General features: G+C 40.1%; 1 protein-coding gene and 1 pseudogene across 2 annotated transcripts in view; one reads left to right on the top strand and one right to left on the bottom strand.

Moving 5' to 3' along the window:
* The window catches only part of LOC309823110 (vomeronasal type-2 receptor 1-like), a gene marked incomplete at both ends in the record, with an annotated part of 32,049 nt that extends 11,380 nt beyond the window's left edge, over positions 1-20,669 (top strand). The window contains 5 exon segments of the mRNA XM_082655285.1: positions 3,121-3,348; positions 17,620-17,743; positions 19,591-19,631; positions 19,633-19,921; positions 19,924-20,669. Of these exon segments, the coding sequence (XP_082511411.1) occupies positions 3,121-3,348; positions 17,620-17,743; positions 19,591-19,631; positions 19,633-19,921; positions 19,924-20,669 (1,428 nt within the window).
* LOC309822649 (RNA-binding protein with serine-rich domain 1-like) lies at positions 1,102-2,075 on the bottom strand (annotated as a pseudogene). Its single transcript has one exon. The product of its transcript is annotated as an RNA-binding protein with serine-rich domain 1-like (transcript).
* Positions 20,670-27,322: the final 6,653 nt, after the last annotated feature.

Below are 27,322 nucleotides of genomic sequence, written 5' to 3' on the forward strand. Positions count from 1 at the left end.
GTGGAGGGTTAGGGATTGGACTGGGCCCTCTGGTTGGGAGACATAAGTCTAGCATGTGGTGCTGACAAAGACCAAGGACACAGGATATATCTCAGTGCAGACTGGTTACCTTCATACTAAAGAACGTATGCTCTTACCCCAGCTAAGGTTGACTGGGTAAAGCAAGAGTACTAGAGGTATTATTGTGTTAGGGGGTTCCTATTTATGTCTATGAAGTTATTCTGTAGGTGTACAATCAGCTCCATCCACTTTTGTACTCATAGCAATGGCCTCTTTGGCACACCCTTGTCTCACATATTATTCCCTTGGCTTAGAATCTCTTTGATTCCAGTATTTGTCAGGCAACTTGCTACTATTTTTTTTTCTTTTTCTGAGCTGCACTCTAATCCTAGGTTTATCAACACAATTCTTTTCTCTACACAACAAAGTACAAACACAATACAAAGTTACAAAACTCAAAACAGAAACTGTATAGTACTGACTGTACAATAAAAGCCAAAAAAGCAATGTACACATTGCCAAGGTAACTTGCCGGACCACCATGAATACCAACACAACGTGGGGGGGGGGGTGCTTCTGTGGTGACCCGACAGAGCTGGCTCTCAACTTACGAGTTTCAGAGAGAAAGGGAGATGTGTGTGTGCATGCACATGAGTACATGTGAAAAGAACCATTTGGGGTATTACGCCCTAGAGGTCAGAAGAGGACTCAAGCAGAGGAGCAGGGCCAGGCTAACTGGAACGGCAGCTGCGTAAAATCACACCCTTTCCTGTGGGACCCTGCAGGCCAACAGGTTAGGGCACGAGCAGGCCACCAGATCGGCCCCAGGTCACCTGTGGAACGGGAAAACATGCTCCCAGGCTGGGGCTGTACCACCTCTTGGAGCCCCCTGTTCATCCCTGCTGGCTTTGTCACTAAACTGACTCTCAGGAACTGTGGAAGCTTTCTAGCCAGAAAACTGGAGGGCATCTTTATAAGCACGACCCCAAACCAACAACACTCCTGCAGCCGGAACTCTGCCGCCAGGGGAAATGTAGCAGTTACTGCCTTCACCTTCGAAGCCTGCCTCTGAGTGAGGGATTTCTTTCCTACCGATCTTCCTTAGTCTAGAAAAGTGACAAAAGTGAGTTGGATGGGAGTCCAAGTCACAGGGCAGAGCTTCAGTGGCCCTGCGTATCGGGAGGAGTTGAAGCTGGAGCGGCTCCTGCGGCTGCGGCGGCGGGGGGACCGCGCCAAGGGGAACGCGACCTTCTCCTCATCCGTGGGGGTGACCTGCGCCACATGGGAGGCGGTGGCGGCATTCTCCTGGGAGGGCTGAATCGCCGGGGGTCGGGGGAGGTGGCCGAGGCCAGGGGTCCAGCAGAGCGGTGGCAGTGATCTCCTGGCCATCGATGTGTCCTCCGTCCATGTGCTTCAGCGCCTTCTCGGGCTCATCTGGATTTTCAAACTACACATATACGTAGCCTTTAGACAGATGCGGGTGCATCCTTTCTACAGGCACGTCAATCATTTTAATTTTCCCATAGGTGGAGAATATCTCCATGATATGATCCTTGGTCACATTCCTGGTGAGCCTTCCAATGTGCACTGTGGTGGGTTTAGGCGAAGGGCTCCGCCTTTTCCTTTCCTTTTCATCTCTTTTGGGTGGTTTGGATTTGGAGCGGGAACGTCGCCTGTTGTCCTGCCTGCGCCGACAAGGACTGGGAGAGCCAGGCGAGCTGCCGGAGCTGGAGCTGCGGGATGTGCTGGAACTTCCTGAGCGGCTCGATGCTGAAGGTGAGCTGGAGCCGCGGCTGGAGCCCATGCTGGTGCTCGAGCCCGAGCTGCAGTTCGAGCTGGACCGAGACCTGATGCTGCTGCTACCACTGGAAGCGCTGCGCCTCTTTCGAGTTTTATCCCTGTCACGATCCTTCTCGCTCGACTCCTTGGTGGCCCCCATATCTTTAGAGCGATTCTTGGACTTCTCATCAGAGCCGTCTTTGCGCTTGGTAGGAGAAGGAGCCCCAGTGCTGCACTTTTGTATTATTTTCTTTGACTCCTAGCAAGCTCTTCTTTTTCACTCCTGATAAATCCATTTTCCCCTTCTGAGGTGTTCAAAGCAGCAATGGCGGCCTCACTTATCTGAACTCTCCCTTCTAACTTGAGTCTGAGAAACGATCCTTAATCGATAGCAATTTACGCCAAAGTGCAGCATCTTCCAGCCGCCGTGATCTCCTCCCCGTCTCCTCAGCCTCTGAGGCCGGCGCCGCTCTGACGTCAGGATTAGGGAGCGGGAAGGCCTAAGTTTTTTTAAAACCCAGCTCAGATGGCTACTTCCTGGGGAAACCTCCTTCAGTTTTCCTAAGGCAGTTAGTTAGCCACTCCTTCATCTATGCCCTCTCAACACTCTTTCCACATCAGCAACACAGAGTACATTGAATTTACCATTTGTACCTGTTTATTTGTCTAGCCCTTCTACTGGACTGTGAACTTTGGAAGGGTGGGGAATGGGTCTTGATCTCCCCGTCTCTAGCACCTGACATGCAGGGAAGGGAATGATGGTAGTAGGGTAGACTGGTACCTATTAGTGAAGAAATCTAAGAGGGAATATCCTCTCTTCCCTAGGTTTGTAGGTATTAGGAAATATTAGGCATCACTTTACCTTGGTGTAGATCAGTACTGTCTAATAGAAATTTAAAAGCCACACAGGTAATTAAAATTTTTATAGTAGCCAAATTAAAAAATAAAAAGGAACAGATGAAGTTAAATTTAATATATTTTATTTAACCCCAAATAATACTTTAACATTTAGTCATAATCAGGATAACTTAATATAAAAATAATTACATGAAATTATTAAGGAGAGAGTTTACATTTTTTTGAACTAACTTTTGCAACCCAGTGTGTATTTTACCCTTATAGCCCATCGCAATTTGGCCAGCCACTTTTCAAATTTCAATTGTCATATGTGGCTAGGAGCTGTTGTATTAGACAGCAAAGGTATAGAGGAATAGGAAAAAATTCAGTCCCATGAATTAGATAGGAGTTTTGAGATTATTTTCTTTATAAACCCTGTTTTCTAGGCAATCAAATTTTTAAAAATTGTTTTTTTCCCTGTTGTTTTCCCCCCTTTTTTTCTAGTTAATGTATTATTTGAAGACACTTAAGTTTACAACCCATAATGGAATGAGAATAGAAGTTGATGATAATGGAGATGTGGCTGGATACTATGATATTCTAAATTGGCAATTAGATGATAATGGAGAGATAGCCTTTGTGAAGGTTGGAGAATATATATTCACAAACTCTAAATTTGAACTCGTAATGATTAAGAATATGACAATATTTTGGAACAATGAATCATCAGAAGTTAGTTACTCTGACATCTTATTTTGTTTATATATAGAGAGAATTGCATTTCTATACTCTTTTAGGTGCTATGGAATATCAGAAACCTAGAGCTGGCTATTCCAAGTTAATTTTCCCGAATAAAATACATATCTTTTCTATATATAGGTTCAGATCTTTTGTTTTTGGAACTTTTTTTGATTATAGTTTTAAATATTAGTTCTATGATTTTGTTTTCCTTCTTCAAGTACTCCAAAATGTTTGACTTCCTTTGTCTCTTCCTTTTATTCACTTTCTTTCTGATAATTTTTGCTTTATTCTTTATCTCATCCTTATTCTCTTTATTGTTTTCCTGCCTTTATTCAATGCCCCTTATTAACTTTTTACTCAAGTATATATATTTTGAACACCTTGTGACTTTTATCTTAATTTTTGAAATAGTTTCTTTCCTGAGATAAATGAACTTTTTTCATTTCTTCCAGTCTTATATCCATTGATGTTTTAAATTTTAAAATACCTGGTTCGAGATATTTTTGACATCTACAAGTGCTTTTCTGAGAATACTTAATTGAAGTGCTAGGATATCTATTTAAAGTGTTACAGTATTCTTCTGCTTAATGGTTGTGTGTGTATGTTTTAGAGGGGAATTTTAACTTACTGGAATATTTTTAAAAAAATTTTATTGAAGTATTGTAGATTTACAATGTTGTGTTAATTTCTGCTGTACAGCAAAGTGATTCAGTTATATATATATATACTTTTCTTTTCCATTATGGTTTATCACAAGATATTGAATATAGTTCCGTGTGCTACACAGTAGGACCTTGTTGTTTATCCATCCTATATACAATAGTTAGCATCTGCTAATCCCAAACTCCCAATCCTTCCCTCCCCCACCCCCCTCCCTCTTGGCAACCACAAGTCTGTACTCTGTATCTGTGAGTCTGTTTCTGTTTCATAGATATGTTCATTTGTATCGTATTTCAGATTCCACATATAAGTGATATCGTATGGTATTTGTCTTTCTCTTTCTGCAATGAACATTGGGGTGAAAGTATCTTTTTGAATTATGGTTTTCTCTGGATATATGCCCAGGAGTGGGATTGCAGGATCATGTGGTAGCTCTATTTTAAGCTTTCTAAAAAAAAAATTTATTGGAGTATAGTTGCTTTACAATGTTGTGTTAGTTTCAGGTGTACAGCAGAGTAAATCAGTTATACATATACATATATCCACTCTTTTAGATTCCTTTCCCATATAGGCCATTACAGAGTATTGAGTAGAGTTACCTGTGCTATACAATAGGTCCTTATTAGTTATCTATTTTATATATAGTAGTATGTATATGTCAATCCCAACCTCCCAATTGAGCCCTCCCCCCCCATTACCCCCGGTAACCGTTAAGTTTGTTTTCTACATCTGTAATTCTATCTCTGTTTTGTAGATAAGTTAATTTGTATCCTTTTTTAGATTCCCCATATAAGTGATATCATATGATATTTGCCTTTCTCTGTTTGACTTACTTTGCTCAGTATGACAATCTCTAGGTCCATCCATGTTGCTGCAAATGCATTATTATTATTATTATTTAAGGCTAAGTAGTATTCCATTGTATATATGTACCATATCTTTTTTTTTTTTTAACATCTTTATCGGAGTATAATTGCTTTACAATGGTGTGCTAGTTTCTGCTTAACAACAAAATGAATCAGTTATATATATACATATGTTCCCATATCTCTTCCCTCTTGCATCTCCCTCCCTCCCACCCTCCCTATCCCACCCCTCCAGGCAGTCACAAAGCACCGAGCTGATATCCCTGTGCTATGCGGCTGCTTCCCACTAGCTATCTACTTTACGTTTGGTAGTGTATATATGTCCATGCCTCTCTCTCGCTTTGTCACAGCTTACCCTTCCCCCTCCCCATATCCTCAAGTCCATTCTCTAGTAGGACTGTGTCTTTATTCCTGTCTTACCCCTAGGTTCTTCATGATATTTTTCTTCTTAAATTCCATATATATGTGTTAGCATATGGTATTTCTCTCTCTCTTTCTAACTTACTTCACTCTGTATGACAGAATCTAGGTCTATCCACCTCATTACAAATAGCTCAATTTCGTTTCTTTTTATGGCTGAGTAATATTCCATTGTATATGTGTGCCACATCTTCTTTATCCATTCATCCGATGATGGACACTTAGGTTGTTTCCATCTCCGGGCTATTGTAAATAGAGCTGCAGTGAACATTTTGGTACATGACTCTTTTTGAATTATGGTTTTCTCAGGGTATATGCCCAGTAGTGGGATTGCTGGGTCATATGGTAGTTCTATTTGTAGTTTTTTAAGAAACCTCCATACTGTTCTCTACAGTGGCTGTATCAGTTTACATTCCAACCAACAGTGCAAGAGGGTTCCCTTTTCTCCACACCCTCTCCAGCATTTACTGTTTCTAGATTTTTTGATGCTGGCCATTCTGACTGGTGTGAGATGATATCTCATTGTAGTTTTGATTTGCATTTCTCTAATGATTAGTGATGTTGAGCATTCTTTCATGTGTTTGTTGGCAATCTGTATATCTTCTTTGGAGAAATGTCTATTTAGGTCTTCTGCCCATTTTTGGATTGGGTTGTTTGTTTTTTTGTTATTAAGCTGCATGAGCTGCTTCTATATTTTGGAGATTAATCCTTTCTCAGTTGCTTCATTTGCAAATATTCTCTCCCATTCTGAGGGTTGTCTTTTGGTCTTTTTTATGGTTTCCTTTGCTGTGCAAAAGCTTTGAAGTTTCATTAGGTCCCATTTGTTTATTTCTGTTTTTATTTCCATTTCTCTAGGAGGTGGGTCAGAAAGGATCTTACTGTGATTTATGTCACAGAGTGTCCTGCCTATATTTTCCTCTAAGAGTTTGACAGTTTCTGGCCTTACATTTAGGTCTTTAATCCATTGTGAGCTTATTTTTGTATATGGTGTTAGGGAGTGTTCTAATCTCATACTTTTACATGTACCTGTCCAGTTTTCACAGCACCACTTATTGAAGAGGCTGTCCTTTCTCCACTGTATATTCCTGCCTCCTTTATCAAAAATAGGAGACCATATGTGCGTGGGTTTATCTCTGGGCTTTCTATCCTGTTGCATTGATGTATCTTTCTGTTTTTGTGCCAGGACTACACTGTCTTGATTACTGTAGCTTTGTAGTATAGTCTGAAGTCAGGGAGCCTGATTCCTCCAGCTCTGTTTTTCGTTCTCAAGATTGCTTTGGCTATTCGGGGTCTTTTGTGTTTCCATACAAATTGTGAAATTTTTTGTTCTAGTTCTGTGAAAAATGGCAGTGGTAGTTTGATAGGGATTGCATTGAATCTGTAGATTGTTTTCAGTAGTAGAGTCGTTTTCACAATGTTGATTCTTCCAATCCAAGAACATGGTATATCTCTCCATCTATTTGTATCATCTTTAATTTCTTCCGTCAGTGTCTTATAATTTTCTGCATACAGGTCTTTTGTCTCCTTAGGTAGGTTTATTCCTAGATATTTTATTCTTTTTGTTGCAATGGTAAATGGGAGTGTTTTCTTGATTTCACTTTCAGATTTTTCATCATTAGTGTATAGGAATGCAAGAGATTTCTGTGCATTAATTTTGTATCCTGCTACTTTACCAAATTCACTGATTAGCCCTAGTAGTTTTCTGGTAGCATCTTTAGGATTCTCTATGTATAGTATCATGTCATCTGCAAACAGTGACAGCTTTACTTCTTCTTTTCCGATTTGGATTGCTTTTATTTCCTTTTCTCCTCTGATTGCTGTGGCTAAAACTTCCAAACTTACGTTGAATAAGAGTGGTGAGAGTGGGAAACCTTGTCTTGTTCCTGATCTTAGTGGAAATGGTTTCAGTTTTTCACCATTGAGGACGATGTTGGCTGTGGGTTTGTCATATATGGCCTTTATTATGTTGAGGAAAGTTCCCTCTATGCCTACTTTCTGCAGGGTTTTTATCATAAATGGGTGTTGATTTTGTCGAAAGCTTTCTCTGCATCTATTGAGATGATCATATGGTTTTTCTCCTTCAATTTGTAAATATGGTGTATCACGTTGATTGATTTGCGTATATTGAAGAATCCTTGCATTCCTGGGATAAACCCCACTTGATCATGGTGTATGATCCATTTAATGTGCTGTTGGATTCTGTTTGCTAGTATTTTGTTGAGGATTTTTGCATCTATCTTCATCAGTGATACTGGCCTGTAGTTTTCTTTCTTTGTGACATCCTTGTCTGGTTTTGGTATCAGGGTGATGGTGGCCTCGTAGAAAGAGTTTGGGAGTGTTCCTCCCTCTGCTATATTTTGGAAGAGTTTGAGAAGGATAGGTGTTAGCTCTTCTCTAAATGTTTGATAGAATTCGCCTGTGAAGCTGTCTGGTCCTGAGCTTTTGTTTGTTGGAAGATTTTTAATCACAGTTTCAATTTCAGTGCTGTGATTGGTCTGTTCATATTTTCTATTTCTTCCTGATTCAGTCTTGGCAGGTTGTGCATTTCTAAGAATTTGTCCATTTCTTCCAGGTTGTCCATTTTATTGGCATAGTGTTGCTTGTAGTAATCTCTCATGATCTTTTGTATTTCTGCAGTGTCAGTTGTTACTTCTCCTTTTTCATTTCTAATTCTATTGATTTGAGTCTTCTCCCATTTTTTCTTGATGAGTCTAGCTAATGGTTTGTCAATTTTGTTTATCTTCTCAAAGAACCAGCTTTTAGTTTTACTGATCTTTGCAATCATTTCCTTCATTTCTTTTTCATTTATTTCTGGTCTGATTTTTATGATTTATTTCCTTCTGCTAACTTTGGGTTTTTTTGTTCTTCTTTCTCTAATTGATTTAGGTGCAAGGTTAGGTTGTTTATTCGAGACGTTTCCTGCTTCTTAAGGTAGGATTGTATTGCTATAAACTTCCTCTTAGAACTGCTTCTGCTGCATCCCATAGATTTTGGGTCGTCGTGTCTCCATTGTCATTTGTTTCTAGGTATTTTTTGATTTCCTCTTTGATTTCTTTAGTGATCACTTCGTTATTAAGTAGTGTATTGTTTAGCCTCCACGTGTTTGTATTTTTTACAATTCTTTTCCTGTAATTGATATCTAGTCTCATAGTGCTGTGGTCGGAAAAGATACTTGATACAGTTTCAATTTTCTTAAATTTACCAGGGCTTGATTTGTGACCCAAGATATGATCTATCCTGAAGAATATTCCATGAGCACTTGAGAAAAATGTGTATTCTGTTGTTTTTGGATGGAATGTCCTATAAATATCAATTAAGTCCATCTTGTTTAATGTATCATTTAAAGCTTGTGTTTCCTTATTTATTTTCATTTTGGATGATGTGTCCATTGGTGAAAGTGGGGTGTTAAAGTCCCCTATTATGAATGTGTCACTGTTGATTTCCCCTTTTATGGCTGTTAGTATATGCCTTATGTATTGAGGTACTCCTATGTTGGGTGCATAAATATTTACAATTGTTATATCTTCTTCTTGGATCGATCCCTTGATCATTATGTAGTGTTCTTTTTTTTCTCTTCTAATAGTCTTTATTTTAAAGTCTATTTTGTCTGATATGAGAATTGCTACTCCAGCTTTCTTTTGGTTTCCATTTGCATGAAATATCTTTTTCTATCCCCTTACTTTCAGTCTGTATTTGTCTCTAGGTCTGAAGTGGGTCTCTTGTAGACAGCAAATATATGGGTCTTGTTTTTGTATCCATTCAGCCAATCTGTGTGTTTTGTGGGAGCATTTAGTCCATTTACATTTAAGGTAATTATCGATATGTATGTTCCTATTCCCATTTTCTTAATTGTTTTGGGTTCGTTATTGTAGGTCCTCTCCTTCTCTTGTGGTTCTTGCCTAGAGAAGTTCCTTTAGCAGTTGTTGTAGAGCTGGTTTGGTGGTGCTCAACTCTCTCAGCTTTTGCTTGTCTGTAAAGGTTTTCATTTCTCCATCAAATCTGAATGAGATCCTTGCTGGGTAGAGTAATCTTGGTTGTAGGTTTTTCTCCTTCATCACTTTAAATATGTCCTGACACTCCCTTCTGGCTTGCAGAGTTTCTGCTGAAAGATCAGCTGTTAACCTTAAGGGGATTCCCTTGTGTGTTATTTGTTGTTTTTCCCTTGCTGCTTTTAATATGTTTTCTTTGTATTTAACCTTTGACAGTTTGATTAATATATGTCTTGGTGTATTTCTCCTTGGATTTAACCTGTATGGGACTCTCTGTGCTTTCTGGACTTGATTAACTATTTCCTTTCCCGTATTAGGGATGTTTTCAACTATAATCTCTTGAAATATTTTCTCAGTCCCTTTCTTTTTCTCTTCTTCTTCTGGAACCCCTATAATTCGAATGTTGGTGCGTTTAATGTTGTCCCAGAGGTCTCTGAGACTGTCCTCAGTTCTTTTCATTCTTTTTTCTTTATTCTGCTCTGCAGTAGTTATTTCCACTATTTTATCTTCCAGGTCACTTATCCGTTCTTCTGCCTCAGTTATTCTGCTATTGATCCCATCTAGAGTATTTTTCATTACATTTATTGTGTTGTTTTTCATTGTTTGTTTCATCTTTAGTTCTTCTAGGTCCTTGTTAAATGTTTCTTGCATTTTGTCTATTCTATTTCCAAGATTTTGGATCATGTTTACTATCATTATTCTGAATTCTTTTTCAGGTAGACTGCCTATTTCCTCTTCATTTGTTAGGTCTGGTGGGTTTTTATCTTGCTCCTTCATCTGCTGTGTGTTTCTCTGTCTTCTCATTTTGCTTATCTTACTGTGTTTGGGGTCTCCTTTTTTCAGGCTGCGGGTTTGTAGTTCCCGTTGTTTTTGGTGTCTGTCCCCAGTGGCTAAAGTTGGTTCAGTGGGTTGTGTAGGCTTCCTGGTGGAGGGGACTAGTGCCTGTGTTCTGGTGGATGTGGCTGGATCTTGCCTTTCTGGTGGGCAGGTCCACGTCTGGTGGTGTGTTTTGGGGTGTCTTTGGACTTATTATGATTTCAGACAGTCTCTCTGCTAATGGGTCGGGTTGTATTCCTGTCTTGCCAGTTGTTTGGCATAGGATGTCCAGCACTGTAGCTTGCTGGTCGTTGAGTGAAGCTGGGTGCTGGTGTCGAGATGGAGATCTCTGGGAGATTTTCACCATTTGATATTATGTGGAGCTGGGAGGTGTCTTGTGGACCAGTGTTCTGAAGTTGGCTCTCCCACCGCACAGGCACAGCACTGACTCCTGGCTGCAGCACCAAGAGCCTTTCATCCACACGGCTCAGAATAAAAGGGAGAAAAAGTAGAAAGAAAGAATTAGTAGAAGTAGAAGGAAAGAAAGAAAGAAAGAAAGGTGGGAGGGAGGGAGGGAGGAAGGAAGGAGGGAAGGAAAGAAAAAAAGAAAGAAAGAATATAAAGTAAAATAAAATAAAGATAAAATATAATAGTTATTAAAATAAAAAAATAATTATTAAGAGAAAAAACAAAAACAAACAAACAAACAAAAAAAACGGACGGATAGAACCCTAGGACAAATGGTGGAAGCAAAGCTATACCGACAAAATCTCACACAGAAGCATACACATACACCCTCACAAAAAGAAGAAAAGGGGAAGAAATCATAAATCTTGCTCTCAAAGTCCACCTCCTGAATTTGGGATGATTCGTTGTCTATTCAGGTATTCCATAGATGCAGGGTACATCAAGTTGATTGTGGAGCTTTTATCTGCTGCTTCTGAGGCTGCTGGGAGAGATTTCCCTTTCTCTTCTTTGTTCTCACAGCTCCCAGGGGCTCAGCTTTGGATTTGGTCCCTCCTCTGCGTGTAGGTGGCCGGAGGGCGTCTGTTCTTCACTCAGACAGGATGGGGTTAAAGGAGCAGGTGATTCGGGGCCTCTGGCTCACTCAGGCCGGGGGGAGGGAGGGGCATGGAGTGCTGGGCGAGCCTGCGGGCGGCAGAGGCCGGCGTGACGTTGCACCAGCCTGAGGCGCACTGTGTGTTCTCCCGGGGGAGTTGTCCCTGGATTCCGGGACCCTGGCAGTGGCGGGCTGCACAGGCTCCCCGGAAGAGGGGTGTGGATAGTGACCTGTGCTCGCACACAGGCTTCTTGGTGGCGGCAGCAGCAGCCTTAGCGTCTCATGCCCGTCTCTGGGGTCCGCGCTTTTTGCCGCGGCTCGCGCCGGTCTCTGGAGCTCCTTAAAGCAGCGTTCTTAATCCCCTCTCCTCTTGCACCAGGAAACAAAGAGGGAAGAAAAAGTCTCTTGCCTCTTCGGCAGCTCCAGACTTTTCCCCGGACTCCCTCCCGGCTAGCCGTGGTGCACTAACCCCCTGCAGGCTGTGTTCTCGCCGCCAACCCCAGTCCTCTCCCTGCGCTCCAACCGAAGCCCAAGCCTCAGCTCCCAGCCCTGCCCGCCCCGGCGGGTGAGCAGACAAGCCTCTCGGGCTGGTGAGTGCTGGTCACCACCGATCCTCTGTGCGGGAATCTCTCCGCTTTGCCCTCCGCACCCCTGTTGCTGCGCTCTCGCCCGCGGCTCCGAAGCTTTCCCCCTCCACCACCCAGAGTCTCCGCCCGCGAAGGGGCTTCCTAGTGTGTGGAAACCTCTCCTCCACAGCTCCCTCCCGCTGGTGCAGGTACCGTCCCTATCCTTTTGTCTCTGTTTATTCTTTTTTCTTTTGCCCTACCCAGATACGTGGGGAGTTTCTTGCCTTTTGGGGGGTCTGAGGTCTTCTGCCAGCATTCAGTAGGTGTTCTGTAGGAGTTGTTCCACGTGTAGATGTATTTCTGGTGTATCTGTGGGGAGGAAGGTGATCTCCGTGTCTTACTCTTCCGCCATCTTCCCCACATCTTCTTTATCTATTCATCTGTCAATGGACTTTTAGGTTGCTTCCATTTGCTGGCTATTGCAAATAGAGCTGCAATGAACATTGGTGTGCATGTGTCTTTTTGAATTATGGTTTTCTCTGGGAATATGCCCAGGATTGGGATTGCTGGGTCATATGGTAGTTCTATTTTTAGTTTTTTAAGGAACCTCCATACTGTTCTCCACAGTGGCTGTATCAATTTACATTCCCACCAACAGTGTAGGAGGGTTCCCTTTTCTCCACATCCTCTTCTGCTGGAATGTTTCAATTTTCATTTTTTGTTTTCTTCCTATAGTAATCTTATATGGAGACACAATTCTATCTTTAGTTGTTTCTATGGACAAGGATGTGGGTTTTAGGTGGATCACAAGTCTCTATTTCAAGACTGCCTTCTTTTGTTAGTAGAGTGCAGAGCAATTTATTTAAGAGATGACTTTTGTGTGGAAAGGGAAGGCTTAACTTGTCTTTTGATTTTATGGTTCACTCTTGTTTCTATGGAGTTCTTAATTTTCCTTTCTTACTTTTTACCCTTTCTATCACTTCTCCCTCTGTATACTTTCTGGTCTCACTGCAGGGGTGAAACCATCGCTTTGAGTCCCACCTTCAAGACCTTGCCCTATAGCCTGACATTTTCTTTCTAAGAATGTTGTGTCTACTCTCCAATAACCTTAGCTTGTCTGCTCCCCCTTACTCTTTTCTGCACAGTTTCCCCAGAGTTCCATCATTTCCCATACACCTAGGGATGAGGAGGGAGCTATAGAGGTGGCCTTGCTGGAATTTATTGGCTATTTCTCTAGTTATAATTACTTTGAAATTTATAATATTTTCAGGCTCTTTATGATGCTGAAGTTGTGGTCATGTGTGGTTTTATTTACTCTTTTTTTCTTTTAAATCTGTATGGTGTTTTTCAGAGACTGTGTGGAAAGATTCACAGTTTAGTAGTTACCATGACCCTGGGACAACCCAGAAGTCCTTCCCTTCCCTCTCTGACCATAGTTCTGGAGGAACTTTATTTCTTCCTCCTTATTTTTTTCTTATTTATTCCCAGGGTCAAAGAATGCGAAGTAGGATTTACAAGTTCATAATATAATTTGATGTAAGGAACATTAGCTTCCAGTATATATATATATATACATATATACATATATATACATATATATCCATATATATATATACACACACACATGGGTGCATAGACATGTCAATAAGTTTTAATATATCATTCAAAAAATCCTTTATTGAGAAATTATAGGAGAAAAGGGTGAGTTTCATAACTTTCAAAATTCTTTAAAAAAATTGTTTTCAAAATCGTTCTGGAAAGCAGTGGATATGAGGTTTGAAGATTTGGTTGTAAAGTACTTACTCCAGATAAAAAGCTGTTATTTTCGTTATTACTGTTATTAATACTGAATTATTATTCGTTATTCATTATTATTACAATTTTAATTCCTCCACTTCCTATAGCAACAGGTGGGCTTTGCTCTGCAGAACTGCAGGTCTGAACATTTTAGAAGAGAAGCTAGAGACAGGGTGCCCTGATTACACAATGTAAAGATAACACCTAGAGAAGCACTGGGGAAACCTCATCACTTACCAGACTGCTGAACTTTTTACCCTTAATGAAATATCAGTTCTAGGAGAGAAGAACTGTAGGGCTTTTGATATTCCAGTTTAGTGTTTATCTGTAGTGTTACAGTAAACCGATAGGGTGGTGGAAGAACATTGGCAATTTAATCTTCCATGTGAATCTTCTGGAGGAAGCAGCAGGAGTGAGAGAGAGCTATAAGTGGGTGTCAGGACAGCCAGCAGTTTTTCTTTGCTTCTTCAAGACATTTTTTGGGGGAGGATGTCTTTCTTCATCTTGTTTCTTATTCATGTATCTTCCTTCTTCTTGTGTGGCCCTTTTGAGCTGGGATCTGAGATCCCCAAATAGTCTTCTGAATCATACTGGGAAAGGACATAAGAATACAAGAAAATTAAGATTTCCAAGCTCCTAGGCTGTGCCAGATAGCAAGGGGATCTTTTTATCTCTTTTTTTAGTCCTTGGTTTTCCATGGGTATCAATAAACATATACAGACTCATGTATACTCATAGATACATACACACATACATACATGCATACACGCTAGTTCCTCCCTTTCTTAACCCGACCTTAGCAGCTCTTGAATACATTTTGGCAGGATAAAAATCAAAACTGAGTGTTTGCCACTGTAGGGGCCATAGTTCTTCTGCATTTTATTTCTTTGGCTTAGAGCTGCTCTTTCCAATACAGTTGTCCCTAGCCACATGTAGCTTTTAAAATTAAAATTAACTAAAATTAAAAATTTGCTTCCTTAGTCACATTAACTACATTCCAAGTACTCAATCGCCACATGTGGCTAGGGGCTACCATACTGGACAATACAGATATATAACACTTCCATCATTGCAGAAAGACAGAGCTGCCCTAGGCCTAGCATATAAACCACCTTCTGTGGCCCAGAGACCTCTCCCTGAATGGGGCCTGAGACTCTTCCCTTTTGTATTCCTGGTGCTAGCCATAGAGCAGGTGCTCAGTATAATGTTTTGCATGAAACAAGAGAAGATGGTATTGCTTGTATAAGCAAAGTTCATAGAATGCTCATTCTACTAAAAATTGATAGAAAAATAGTAAAATGTACTAGTAGATTTCTATTTTAATAATGTTTCATTAGAGCATAGTAATTTTATTTTTCTCATCTTTATTAAAATTAGGGTTATTTTTGTTTTTTTAAATAAATTTTATTTTATTTTTTCCCCCCGGCCATGCTGTGCGGCTTGTGGGATTTTAGTTCCCTGACCAGGGATTGAACCCGTGCCATCCTCAGTGAACGTTCGGAATCCTAACCACTGGACCACTAGGGTATTCCCAAGGTTATATTTGTATAATGAAATTGGTTCAAATGTAATTCAGTACAAATTCACTAAACATGTGCTATGAGTCGACCTCTGTGTTAAGCACTGCAAAAAGACCACTGCCCTTGCAGCACTTAAAATCTAATCATTAATTAATTGAACAGATATTTATTGAACACAATATTATATGTGCTAGACACTGTTCTAGGAACTGGGAATGTGTTCATGTACAAAACAGAACAAATCCCTGCCTAATGGGACTAACATTTCAGTGGGAAGAGACAGGCAATATACAAGATAAATAAATAAGTTATATAGTATTTTAATGGATGATAATGTTAGGGAGAGAAAAATAGCAGGAATTGAGATAGAGGGTGCTGGCAGGAGTGTTGTAATCTCACATAGTGTGGTCAGGGAAGGCCTCACTGGGGTGACATTTGAACGAAAACTGAAAAGACAGTGAATCCATGCATCATCTAGGGGGAGAGAATTCCAAGCAGAGGAAACAGCAACTTTTAAACCCTGAGGTAAGGGTACTTTTGGCATTTTAGAAGAACAGGAAAGAGTTCAGTGTGGCTGGAAAGAGTGAGAGAGAGAGGGTAGTGGGAGAGGAGGTAAGAGGGGTGAGAGAGGGTCAGATCACATAGAGCCTTGTGGGCTGTTGAAGGACTTTGGCTTTTACTCTGAGTGAAATGGGGAGCCACAGAAGAGTTTTGACAGAGGAGAGTCATGATCCAACTTAGAGTTTACAGAATTATTCTGTCTGCCATGTTGCAAATAGACTGAAGGGGACAAGAGTAAAATCCACTGGATTTGCTGATGGACTGGCCTTGGAAGTGTCCTGCACCAACAATTAGTAGATGGTATGAGGCATGATTTAACTCATGATAATAAACTGAATCTGGAGGTTGGTAAGCAGATGGGCCTGAGTGAAGGTATGTGTAGGCAAGTAATAGAAGATATGGTTGGAGATGATGGGTGAGACTGGTGGTGTCAGTGACAGAACTAGGGAATTCGGGAGGGAGAATAGGGTAAATGGGGGTAGTTTTGGACATGTTGAATTTGAGGTGATGGTGGAATCTCAGAGTAGGGACATGTTGGGAGTTTAGGATATGGAATTAGAGGTCAGGTGGGAAAAGTTGGTGCTACAGTCAAGTTTTGGATGTTCTTAGGTAGAGGTGCTGGTTGAAGACAAGAGAATGAATGAGCTGCTTTATATTGAGAGATAAAAGCAGAGAATCAAGGACTAGAGCCAAAAAAACAACAAACAAACAACACCCACAGTGATGAGGTAGGTAGAGGAAGTAGAACCAACAGAAGAAATAAAAGGACCCAGTGGAAGCCAAGGGAGCCTGCATCTCAAGGAGGAGTTGATCAAGAGTGCCAGATGTCCAAGAGAGAGAAAGGAGAACGGTACTAGAGGAAGAGCTGTCAGACTTGGCAAGAAACATTTTAGTGAGGTGAGTGGGCTGGAAGCTAGATCATGAGGGTTGAGAAGGGAAGGGATACTGAGAAACAGAACAAAAAGACATCAGCTTACTGTGATGATTTTCAAAGAAAGGTATATGGAGAGCCCTTTTCAGAACACTGGGTCAGGAGAGAGGAAATATAGTCATTCTGTGGTGATACACACACACACACACACGCATGCACGCACGCATGCGCGCGCACACAACCCTTTTAAGAAGCCTGTCTATTGTGTTTAGCAGTACATACTTAAGTAATCTTACATACCATAACTGAGCTCATAGATTTCTGATATTTTCCATTGTTATCTAATTCAGATTTATCTTGGGAAACTCAACATAGGAAAATTCTGATTTCCAAAATAAATCTTTTCACTTTCCAAAATGAATCTCTGCTTAATGGAGAAATACAGCTTCTCTCCTTTTTAAATAGGAAGCTCCTCATTTACATTTAGATATAAACCGATTTACAAACATTGCATTTATGGTGGGTTTCAATGTGTACAACCATGTAGAATGTAAAGGGAGACCTATGGTTACCACTGGGTTTTCTAAACTCTTTTTGTGAGAAAATATTCCAGTGCTGTGCCTTGTCCACTTTTCCTTTTTGCCATACAATTTTCCACATGGAATAGACCTTTCATTGTTGTTTTCTACTGATTCTGTATGACATATCTTCAGACTGTGTTGGGATGACTTTGCTGAGAAGAAGTCTTTCTCAGGCACTCAAGATGATTCTTGGGATCCCCCCTCAAGCAGAAACAGACTTGACAAATTATCCTCTCCTCAGAGCCCCATGGACATGAAGCCTGGTCTGAGTCTTCAAGATTAGAAAGAGTTAGGTTTGGGATTAGCTTTGATAATTTCTAGAATCAACCACAGGACTTTTCTAGAATCCCATTTCTAGAATCAACTATAGGACTTTTAGCAAAATTCCTCTAGGCTTTCCATGTTATTTTTCTCTTTGTCTGTTATTCTTGCCCAGCTATCCTGGGTTTCCCAAGATATTGCAAAACTTCCACAGAAATCCAGGTGGAAACTTTCTTAGCCTGGCAAGGTAGAGACAAAGGGCTTTGTTACATGCATTGTATTTATCTTTGCTAGCTTCCCCATTCAGTGTGTACTGACCTGTGTCAGCCTGGGACCCGCAAGGGAATTCGTCATGGGGAACCAATATGTTGCTTTGACTGTATCCTGTGTGTTGATGGGCATGCGTCACAGGAACCAGGTAGAGATGGTCATTTTTTCACTGGTATTAAAATGGAAGGATATTAAACATGTTCGGGCAGAGAGGGCCTTGGGAGCCTTCTTTATAAATAGATGTGAACAACTTATGACAAAAATTATAATCCATCAAACTATTGGATGTTCTGTGCAGTGCAAAAAATTATAACATTACGTTTTTTTAATATAAATTTATTTGTTTTTATTTATTTATTTATTTTTGGGTCTTCATTGCTATGTGTGGTCTTTCTCTAGTTGCAGCAAGCGGGGCTACTCTTCATTGTGGTGCGCAGGCTTCTCATTGTGGTGGCTTCTCTTGTTGCGGAGTATGGGCTCTAGGTGCGCGGTCTTCAGTAGTTGTGGCATGTGGGCTCAGTAGTTGTGCCTCGCGGGCTCTAGAGCGCAGGCTCAGTAGTTGTGGCACACAGGATTAGTTGCTCCATGGCATGTGGGATCTTCCTGGGCCAGGGCAGTGTTAGTTCCAAAGCTGCTACATTTGGGAAAAAGACCAACATCCATGAATTTAAGAGGGGAAAAATTTTTTTAAATGATATGTAAAATATGAATACATGGGTTTGCAAAAAAAAAGTGTTTAGAATTATTTCAATTTCTGAAATAGATTAAATATTAGTTATGGAAAAATGTGAATGAGTAGTAAGTAAGTGAATTACAGTCCTATGTTTTACAGAATTATCTCTAATTTAGAAATATAAGATTTAGAAGTACACCCCTAAAGGCAAAGACCATAATTACTCAAAGTCTGTAGGACAAGTGAATTCTATATCTACTGCTCTATGAATTTTTCACTACAACCTGTTGAATTGCTGTTCTTGACCAGAATTTTACTTGGGCTTGGTATGCTTAGCCCTATGGAGCATGTTGCAGCAGGTTTATTTTTGTCTCTACCTTCTGTTCAAGATAACAAATTGTATGTCTCTTGCCAAAAGGCCCTCTATAGCAATTTAGTTAAAAGAGGATTTTAAAAATGTAAAATTTTCCACAAATGGAAAACAAGCACAAGGTAATCTGAGCAACTCTTTGGACCCCATGTGGCCCAGTCTCTGCACAGAAACAACAAGAGGAGTCCAATCCAGCAGTTGGACGTGATTGAAAGGGAATTCCAGTCTTTACCTGCATCTCTCATAGGACAGTGAAGAGATCCACTTCATAATCTACCACAAATTCATCTCAGATTTTTTCTTACGTTGCAATATTCTCCTTTAGAGCCTCTGCCCAGCTAAATGCCCCAAAAGTTTTTTCAACCTTAGTCAATGTGGTTGTTGTTTTTGTTTCCTTTCTTCTAATTCTCAACCTTTCTTTACCTCTTCTCTCAAATCTGCATCTGGAGGGTGAGGAGAGGAAAGCTGAGTGGGCAAAGACAAAATTCTCTTCAGTAGGTGGAGGAGAAGCTGAATGAAAGATTGAAAACCCTTGTATTTTATCAACCATATCCCTGTCACAGTACTCTTAATTGTTTCACCTTAGTAGCTTTAATGTTCCCATATATTTGTGGATTGTTCTTGGGCTTATGAGGGTACACACCTCCCTTCTCAATTAGATAATTGGAAGAAAAAGAAAAGGCATCTTACTGAAAAAGGCCCATGCAGGAAGAGCTGAAACCAAGACGGGAGACTGAATTTCCAAAATTGAAATCAATTCTCAATCTGTAATGTTAGCTGCACACTCTAAAGACCATTTTATCACTGCTTTTTTTTTTTTTTAGATATTATATATTCTCTATAGAAAATTTCAGTGAGTCTTGCATTAGGCTTTTGGCTCCTCTGGGCTATTCGCAGCTGAAGAGGACAAGTGGATTTCTTTGCAGTCAGTCCTCTGTTCTTTGTTCATTAGATCAAAGGGAGTGTGAACAATGTGGTGAAGACTATTGGTCCAAATGCACAAAAGAGCGAGTGTGTGCTGAAAGAGGTGGAATTCCTTGCTTATGATGAGGTCCTGGGATCCACTCTTGTCATTCTCTCCATCTTTGGGGTGTTTGTGGTTTCGGCAGTCACAGCTGTGTATGTGATATACAGACACACTCCGTTCGTGACTGCCAATGACCGGGAGCTGAGCTTTCTCATTCAGGTTTCTCTTGTCATCACGTTGCTGTCTTCCATGTTCTTCATTGGCAAGCCATACATCTGGTCCTGTATGGCCCGTCAGGTCACTCTGGCACTGGGCTTTTACTTTGCCTGTCTTGCATTCTTGGAAAGACTATTTCACTGTTTTTAGCCTACAGAATTTCCAAATCCAAAACCAGACTTATATCCATTCACTCTCTTTATTGGAAAATCATTGTGCTAATCTCTGTTCTAGTCGAAATTGGCATATGTACAGCCTACTTAGTATTAGAACCCCCAAGGGTGTACAAGAACATGGAATCTCAAAATATAAAGATTATTCTGGAATGTTATGAAGGTTCTGTAGAATTTTTGTGCTCTGTATTTGGGATGGATGTCTTCTTGGCCTTGCTGTGCTTTCTTACAACCCTTGCGGCTCGCCAGTTGCTGGATAATTACTATGAAGGAAAATGCGTCACCTTTGGGATGCTGGTCTTTTTTATTGTCTGCATCTCTTTTGTCCCTGCTTATTTGAGCACCAAAGGCAAGTTTAAAGTGGCCATGGAAATATTTGCAATCTTGGCATCCAGCTATGGTTTATTGGGTTGTATATTTGCTGCCAAGTGCTTCATTATTTTGCTGAGGCCAAAGAGGAACACGGATGAAATTGTTGGTGGAAGAGTTCCCACTGTAGATAAGAACATCCAACTGACTTCAGCCTCTGTGAGCAGTGAGAACAATACCATGGTGTCAGCTGTTCGGATGAGTAGAGTCATGGGTTGCATGTGTCCCTCAGAGCTGCAGTGGTGGTATGGTTCAACATTCCCTTTCAGGTGGTTCCCACAGCAGCTGCCTGATGTTCTGGGGTAATTCTGAGGATTTGGGTTCTGGTAGTTTAGTCAAAGCATGGCATATGAAGTCTCATACCATTTATCAAGAATTCGAATAACTGTTACTATTTTTTTTAACATCTTTATTGGAGTATAATTGCTTTACAATGGTGTGCTAGTTTCTGCTGTATAACAAAGTGAATCAGCTATACATATACATGTATCCTCATATCTCCTACCTCTTGCGTCTCTCTCCCACCCTCCCTATCCCACGCCTCTAGGTGGTCACAAAGTACCGAGCTGATTTCCCTGTGCTATGCAGCTGCTTCCCACTAGCTATCTGTTTTACATTTGGTAGTGTATATATGTCCATGCCACTCTCTCACTTTGTCCCAGCTTACCCTTCCCCCTCCCCATGTCCTCAAGTCCATTCTCTACGTCTGTGTCTTTAGTATTGAAATTGTAAACCACTTCATTAAAACCTTTCATAATACTTTGGTATAAGGAGTGCATGGCAGGGAATATAATAGGCACAAGTAACCTAACATGGTGGATATAAATATTTGGGTCTTGAATATGCTTTTTCCCCCTATATCATGGGTGTCTGATCTAGAAATTTACATTAGACAAAGTCACCTTGTGGGGACCGAAACAGACATCTTGTTCTACATCCTGTTAATGCCTCTACGGAATAGACAGCTTTGCACTGACTGAGATAAGAATTACATACAGCTCATAAACTTTCCCTTGGAGCAGAGCATTTGGTAAGAGAATTTTTGTTTCAGAGGACTCTGCATCATACAGAGAATATTGAAGGAATTGAGATGTGAACAAAACTCAGTTCTTTCTTGAATTCATAATGAAAATCGACAAGTTTCTCCCAGAGGGAAGGCAAGGCCTACCTGCTCCAGATTTTCCTGGAGAGTAAGTAGTAAAGTATTTAAGTTTCAAAACAGTCTTCTTAAAAAATAAAAATGAAGGGAATTAAGTGTCAGCAAAGCAGTTATTAAGTTGATTATATAGTGAATATCCAGCTGGCAAAAAAAAGCAAATGTTTACCTACAGCAGGTATTAGAATGAAAGATTTTTCAAGATAAATTAAGTGATAAATATTTGCCCTCTGGTTATCCAGAGTTAACTGGACTGTTATCAAAATGTTTTCAATCTTCTTTCAGCTATGAAAGTTTTAAAATGACCTATATATATTTATGTGCATATGAATTAAGTGTGTAGAAAAACAGAACTTGTAGAAATGCTGATCAGCAATGGGTTTGGGAAACTAGAGAAAATAAATGTTATTAAAAACAAAATATCAACTGAACTTGCCTGTTTAATGTTTACTGGTATAACCTTACAATGTTAAGATGCAAATTTTATCTAAAGTGTTCTGAAGATATCACTTGATGATTTGGTACACATGCATTGTTATAGAAACTGGCTTATGGCAGATAAATTGAACAATATGTGATTGTCAAAGGATGATGGTCTAATTTTTATTATTGATTTATTCTTTGTAATTAGTTACCTATCAAGTATTAAAATGTTTCTCATAACATTCCAAGATAATATCTCTTTAGATGAATGTGTCATTTAAAAATTATTTCTTGTGAAAAAATGACTGTATTCTCTATTAGCACCCGTTGCCTCAGAAGAGAATCTCATATAGAAGTCACTAGTGATACTCCCTGCTGTGGGTGAGCATTTTCTGGTAACCACATGCTAGGCCTTGGGGAGCAGCTCAAAATTAATTTCAGAGTGTTGCATCAAAATAATGTGGTTATCGGCTTAGGGAGTAACATAAAGACTAATTGCTTGAAAGAAAAAAATTGCAAATCAACACTTTACTCAAGGCTGACCTAGACACATGCAGGTCTGAGCTCTTTTGTTTTTTTGGGTTTTTTTTGTGGTACGCGGGCCTCTCACTGTTGTGGCCTCTCCCGTTGCGGAGCACAGGCTCTGGACGCACAGGCTCAGCGGCCATGGCTCACGGGCCCAGCCGCTCCGCGGCATGTGGGATCTTCCCGGACCGGGGCACGAACCCGTGTCCCCTGCATCGGCAGGCGGACTCTCAACCACTGCGCCACCAGGGAAGCCCCCTGAACTCTTTTGAAAATGTTTATCAGGGCTGCTCAAGTCCACAGTATAATATTAATTCCTTTGGGTTAAGCAAAGAAAATTCTTGATGAAAAGTAAACATATTATTGAGAAGGGAAAAATATTCCAACTGCCAGATTAATTGCCTTAAAACACGGCTCTGATCTTATTACTTCCTGGCTTGTCAACTCCCAGTGGCTCTCCACTCTCTACTGCATGAATCCAGCTGCCTTAGCTTGGCGTTCAAGACACTACAAACTGTTGTCCATCTTATATTTCAACATTTGTCACCTGCCACCTTCCTGCCCACATTCTTATAACACAATCCAACTGGACTCCTGCAATTGCTAGAAGCTACCTTCTGTTTTCCTGTTATCATGTTGCTCACACAATCCCCCTTTTCCTCTAATGCTTTAATAGTACTTCAGTCATCCGTCCATCCGTCTGTCCATCCATCCATCCATCCATCACTGAAAGCTTGGTGTGCATCAGATTCAGAGTTAGACACTGAAAATGTACAAAGACAAGGCATTGTTCCCCACTTCCAGGTACTTACCATCATTTGGGATGATAGATAATAAATTAACAATTATCCAGTCATTTGATAAAGCTTTGATTGTGGGAGCATAGAGGAAAGGCTGGGTGAGTCAGGTCAAGAAAGTCTTCCTGGGTGAGGTGACACGTGAATGAATTCCTGAAGGACAAGAAGGAATTAGCCATATGAGAGAAAGATACACTAATGTGTGCATTCTACCTAGCCTAGTGCTTGGAGCATGGTACATGCCAGCTTTCTTTTCCTTTTCTCTAAAGGACTTTAGAGAAACTAAACTAGGACTTTATCTGTGCCTCTTTTATGTCACTAGCCATTTTCTGCCTTATGCTGTGGTTATCTGCTTCTCTGTCATATCTCTATTGCAATGTTATAATTTGTGAAGAGACCTTGCCATATATATATATATATATATATATATATATATACATATGTATGTATATATATATGTGTCATTCTATCTATCTATCATCTATTTCTCTTTGTAGACTTAACATCTAGAATATACCTTGTACTTAATTGGTGTCCAATGATTTTATTTTAAAAAAATGAATGAATGGATGAATAAAGTTATCAAGATAGCTAACCACTCACCTCACAAGGCCCAGGGGCAATGTTTCAATGTAAGTTAAGGAAGCCTGGAGCACAGAGAGGTGGAAGAGGTAGAAAGAGCCTATTGGGGGAAACACAGTGCATTTCCAAGACAGCAGGGACCAGTTTGAGAGCAAGAGGTACTTCAGTTTGGGAAGGGAGAGGGAACACAGGACTGAAAGGAAAGGTGAGTAGAATGGGAGTGGGCAGTCTTGAAAAGAATTTTTCTATGGTATTCATTTGACTATCGTCCCATGGTATTTTCTCCTTCTTATAGTCTCATTTTTGAAGAATAAATGCAGTGTTTTATCCTCCCTCACAATTTCTTCCCTTTTGAGCTGTCATTATAAAAAGCAGAAGTTTGGAACATCTGAAGGCAGAGTAATTATTTATAACCTCAAGGTAGACTTATTTACAAAATATGTAAAAAATCTCTGTGAAATAGACTTGCTTACATTTTTAGAGGATTGTTATACATTTCCCCTGATAGTTTTGGAAAAGCAGTTTGGCTATAAAAGGCATAATGTGAAAATACAAATAGCCCATATATATTAGTTAGGGTAGGTTAACTGCTGGAACAAACAACCCCTAAATCTTAGAGGTTTAACAGATTAACACTTAACACACACTAAGACTAATGTATGGGTTCTTTATCAGACTGCTCTCCTGGATGGCTCCCTTCCAAGCAGTGATTCAGGGATGCTGCTGGATAATCTATATTTGTCCCACCAGACCCATTCTCTGCCCCTATAGACTGCATCACATTAACTCCCTTGCCCTATGGCTTCCAGTGGGTTTTACTTATGAGAAGCGCCAATGGGAGACTGCAGAGTGAGAGGAGAGATCTGGGTCTTTGTTGTTTCAACCATGGCTCATTCTTCTACTTGTAGTCCTCTCCCATGACTATGGCTCTCACCAGATGCTATGTTTAATGATCTGTCCCATTCTCCTTTTCCACCTGAGTGTAAGAACAGCTTCCCATTGTTCCTAGTCCAAAGTGCTTTGCCATCCTTTGTTAGATCCTTTAACTTTGCCCACTCATGTCAATAGTCCTTCTTTAAACTCTCTTCCCTTCTGAGTGTATCAGCTGTTTCCTGCTGGGACCCTGACTCATACAGTGACCAAGTTTCTTTCATTTTATCATGCTGCATTTTTCAATGCAAGCTTTGCAGACTCCAATTCATTGATGAATGTAAGTAGGCTGTGGGAAGGTCTGATGGTGACTAGTCTGGGTATAGGCCATATAAACCCTTGAAATATTAAACAAGAGTACAACTCAAGGACAAAGCTTCCACTGAGGAGAAAATACTAGGAGTAGGATCCGAACTGGTCAGGACAAGGACAACAGGGGCAAAGAAATAAAAGGTTCAGTCCAAGTGATCAAAGTAAACGTTACTGATTTAAAACTTTGTCATAGGGACTTCCCTGGTGGTCCATTGGTAAAGAGTCTGCCTTACAATTCAGGGGACGTGGGTTCAATCCCTGGTCAGGGAACTAAGATCCCACATGCCGCGTGGCAACTAAGCCTGCGCACCACAACTACAGAGCCCATGCATCCTGGAGCCTGTGCACCACAACTAGAGAGAAGCCCGTGCACCGCAACGAAAGATCCTGCATGCCTCAACAAAGATCCCGCGTGCTGCAACTAAGACCTGATGCAGTAAAAAATAAATAAAATAAATAAATAATATATAAATCTTAAAAAAGAACTGTCACGTTGAAATATATGATAGAGTTGGACTTAGGTCTAAAGGTTTTAGATGCTTTAGGATGATGATTATAGTCAGTTATTTTTGCTAATGGGATGAAGCAATAGTAAAGATAATCTCAAATTATTCATTAGCTATTACTGTCATATGACTAATTTTATCAATAAACGTTCCAGGACTATTTAGTGTGTTTGTTGCAAAGTGGTATGGGATGTTACTGACCATTTTCCCATCAATATAACATCACTCAGAACACTTTGGAGTGCCTCATGGAAATGCTTTGGAGTATGGAACACATTGTTTTGAATATCCTCAATTGTGAAGAATTTATTTTTTCAGAATGATTAGATTTTTTACATATTTATTTATTGTTAAACATTGAAAGGAAAATATAAGAGAAAAACAAAAGGTATGTATAAAGCTGAATGGAATAAGAAATGGGGTAAAGCAAAACAAAAATGCAATGTTAATTACCACTTTGGGAAACTATTTGCACTATCTACTGAAGCTGAACATATACCTACCCTATGACCCAGCAAATTTACTCTCAGGAATATACTAACTAAATTATGTCTGCACGCTTACCAAAAAGATGAATTGGGTAATTTTGATTACTTAAGCAAGAAACTACCAAATGCCCATCAAAAGTATAACAGATAAATAAATTTAGATGTACTCACACATGAAATACTGTACAGCAATGAGAATAAAAGGACTGCTTTGCGGGGAAAAGACTGCAGGCAGGTGAGCTTGAGAGCTAGGAGACCAATTTAGAATGATTACTGTCATCTAGGTGACAGATCATGATGGCTTGGACAAAGAGCAGAGCTCTCAGCAGTTTGTGGCTAAGCAGACACTGTCACATCAGATTTCCTGATATAATTTAGACATTTGACAGTTGCACATTTGAAGTGCATGTTCAAAAGAAGAGGGGACACATTGGTAAGCTACCATTTACGCACCTAGTATTACTTCCAAAAGTAATCCCATTATTTTGTACTGGCTTTTACTGCCTTTTGAAATTCTGTTTAATAAGGGAATCATTTAAGCTGATAAAGCCACCTGGATAGAAAATGATTTTCTCAGAGTGGTTGCCAGAGCTCTTTAGTACTTAAAAAATTGAATGAAAGATTTCCTGCTTCTTTCCCATGTTAAAGTCTAAATATCTGCAGGTAAACACAGACCTTTTTTCCATTCTATCTTTATTTTGTACAGTAATTCTTTTAGAAGTGCTGCTAAGAGAAGAGCGCATATTCTGGGTGGTGTCCAGAGAATGAAAATGGATGTAGGATGCAGATGCTGTTTCTGTTCTTTGAAAAATTGCAGGCTAACACAGAAACCATGGCTTGGTAGAAATGATGTGTGAAACAGAAAGACACAGTCTCTCTGAGTCACTTATAAATCTGATGACATGCAAAGAATTTAGAGTTATAGCCTAACTAGCAAATGCCTTTTTTCCTACTCCCAAAGACATCAAAATTAAGTTCTACCCTTCTCTTTGAAGCTTCTCTCCATGTTGCTGTGCTTTTTTGGGCTGCAGTACATTGATTTATAGGTAAAGCATAAGGGTTTCTAAAGCTAAACACAAATTATTTACTACATTCTTACTGGTGGAAGTGTTTTTGGCCTTGCTTTATCAATTTCACTTTAAAAGTAAATCTCCCCACAGTGGTAAGCAGATTGACAGAGTAGCCAACATGCTTAGCTAAGGCCTTTGATTGGGGGAGACAAAGATACAAGGACTTACAT

The sequence above is a fragment of the Grampus griseus genome (genome assembly GCF_964374135.1).
Source record: "Grampus griseus genome assembly, chromosome: 5".
In the NCBI taxonomy this organism is placed as follows: Eukaryota; Metazoa; Chordata; class Mammalia; order Artiodactyla; family Delphinidae; genus Grampus; species Grampus griseus.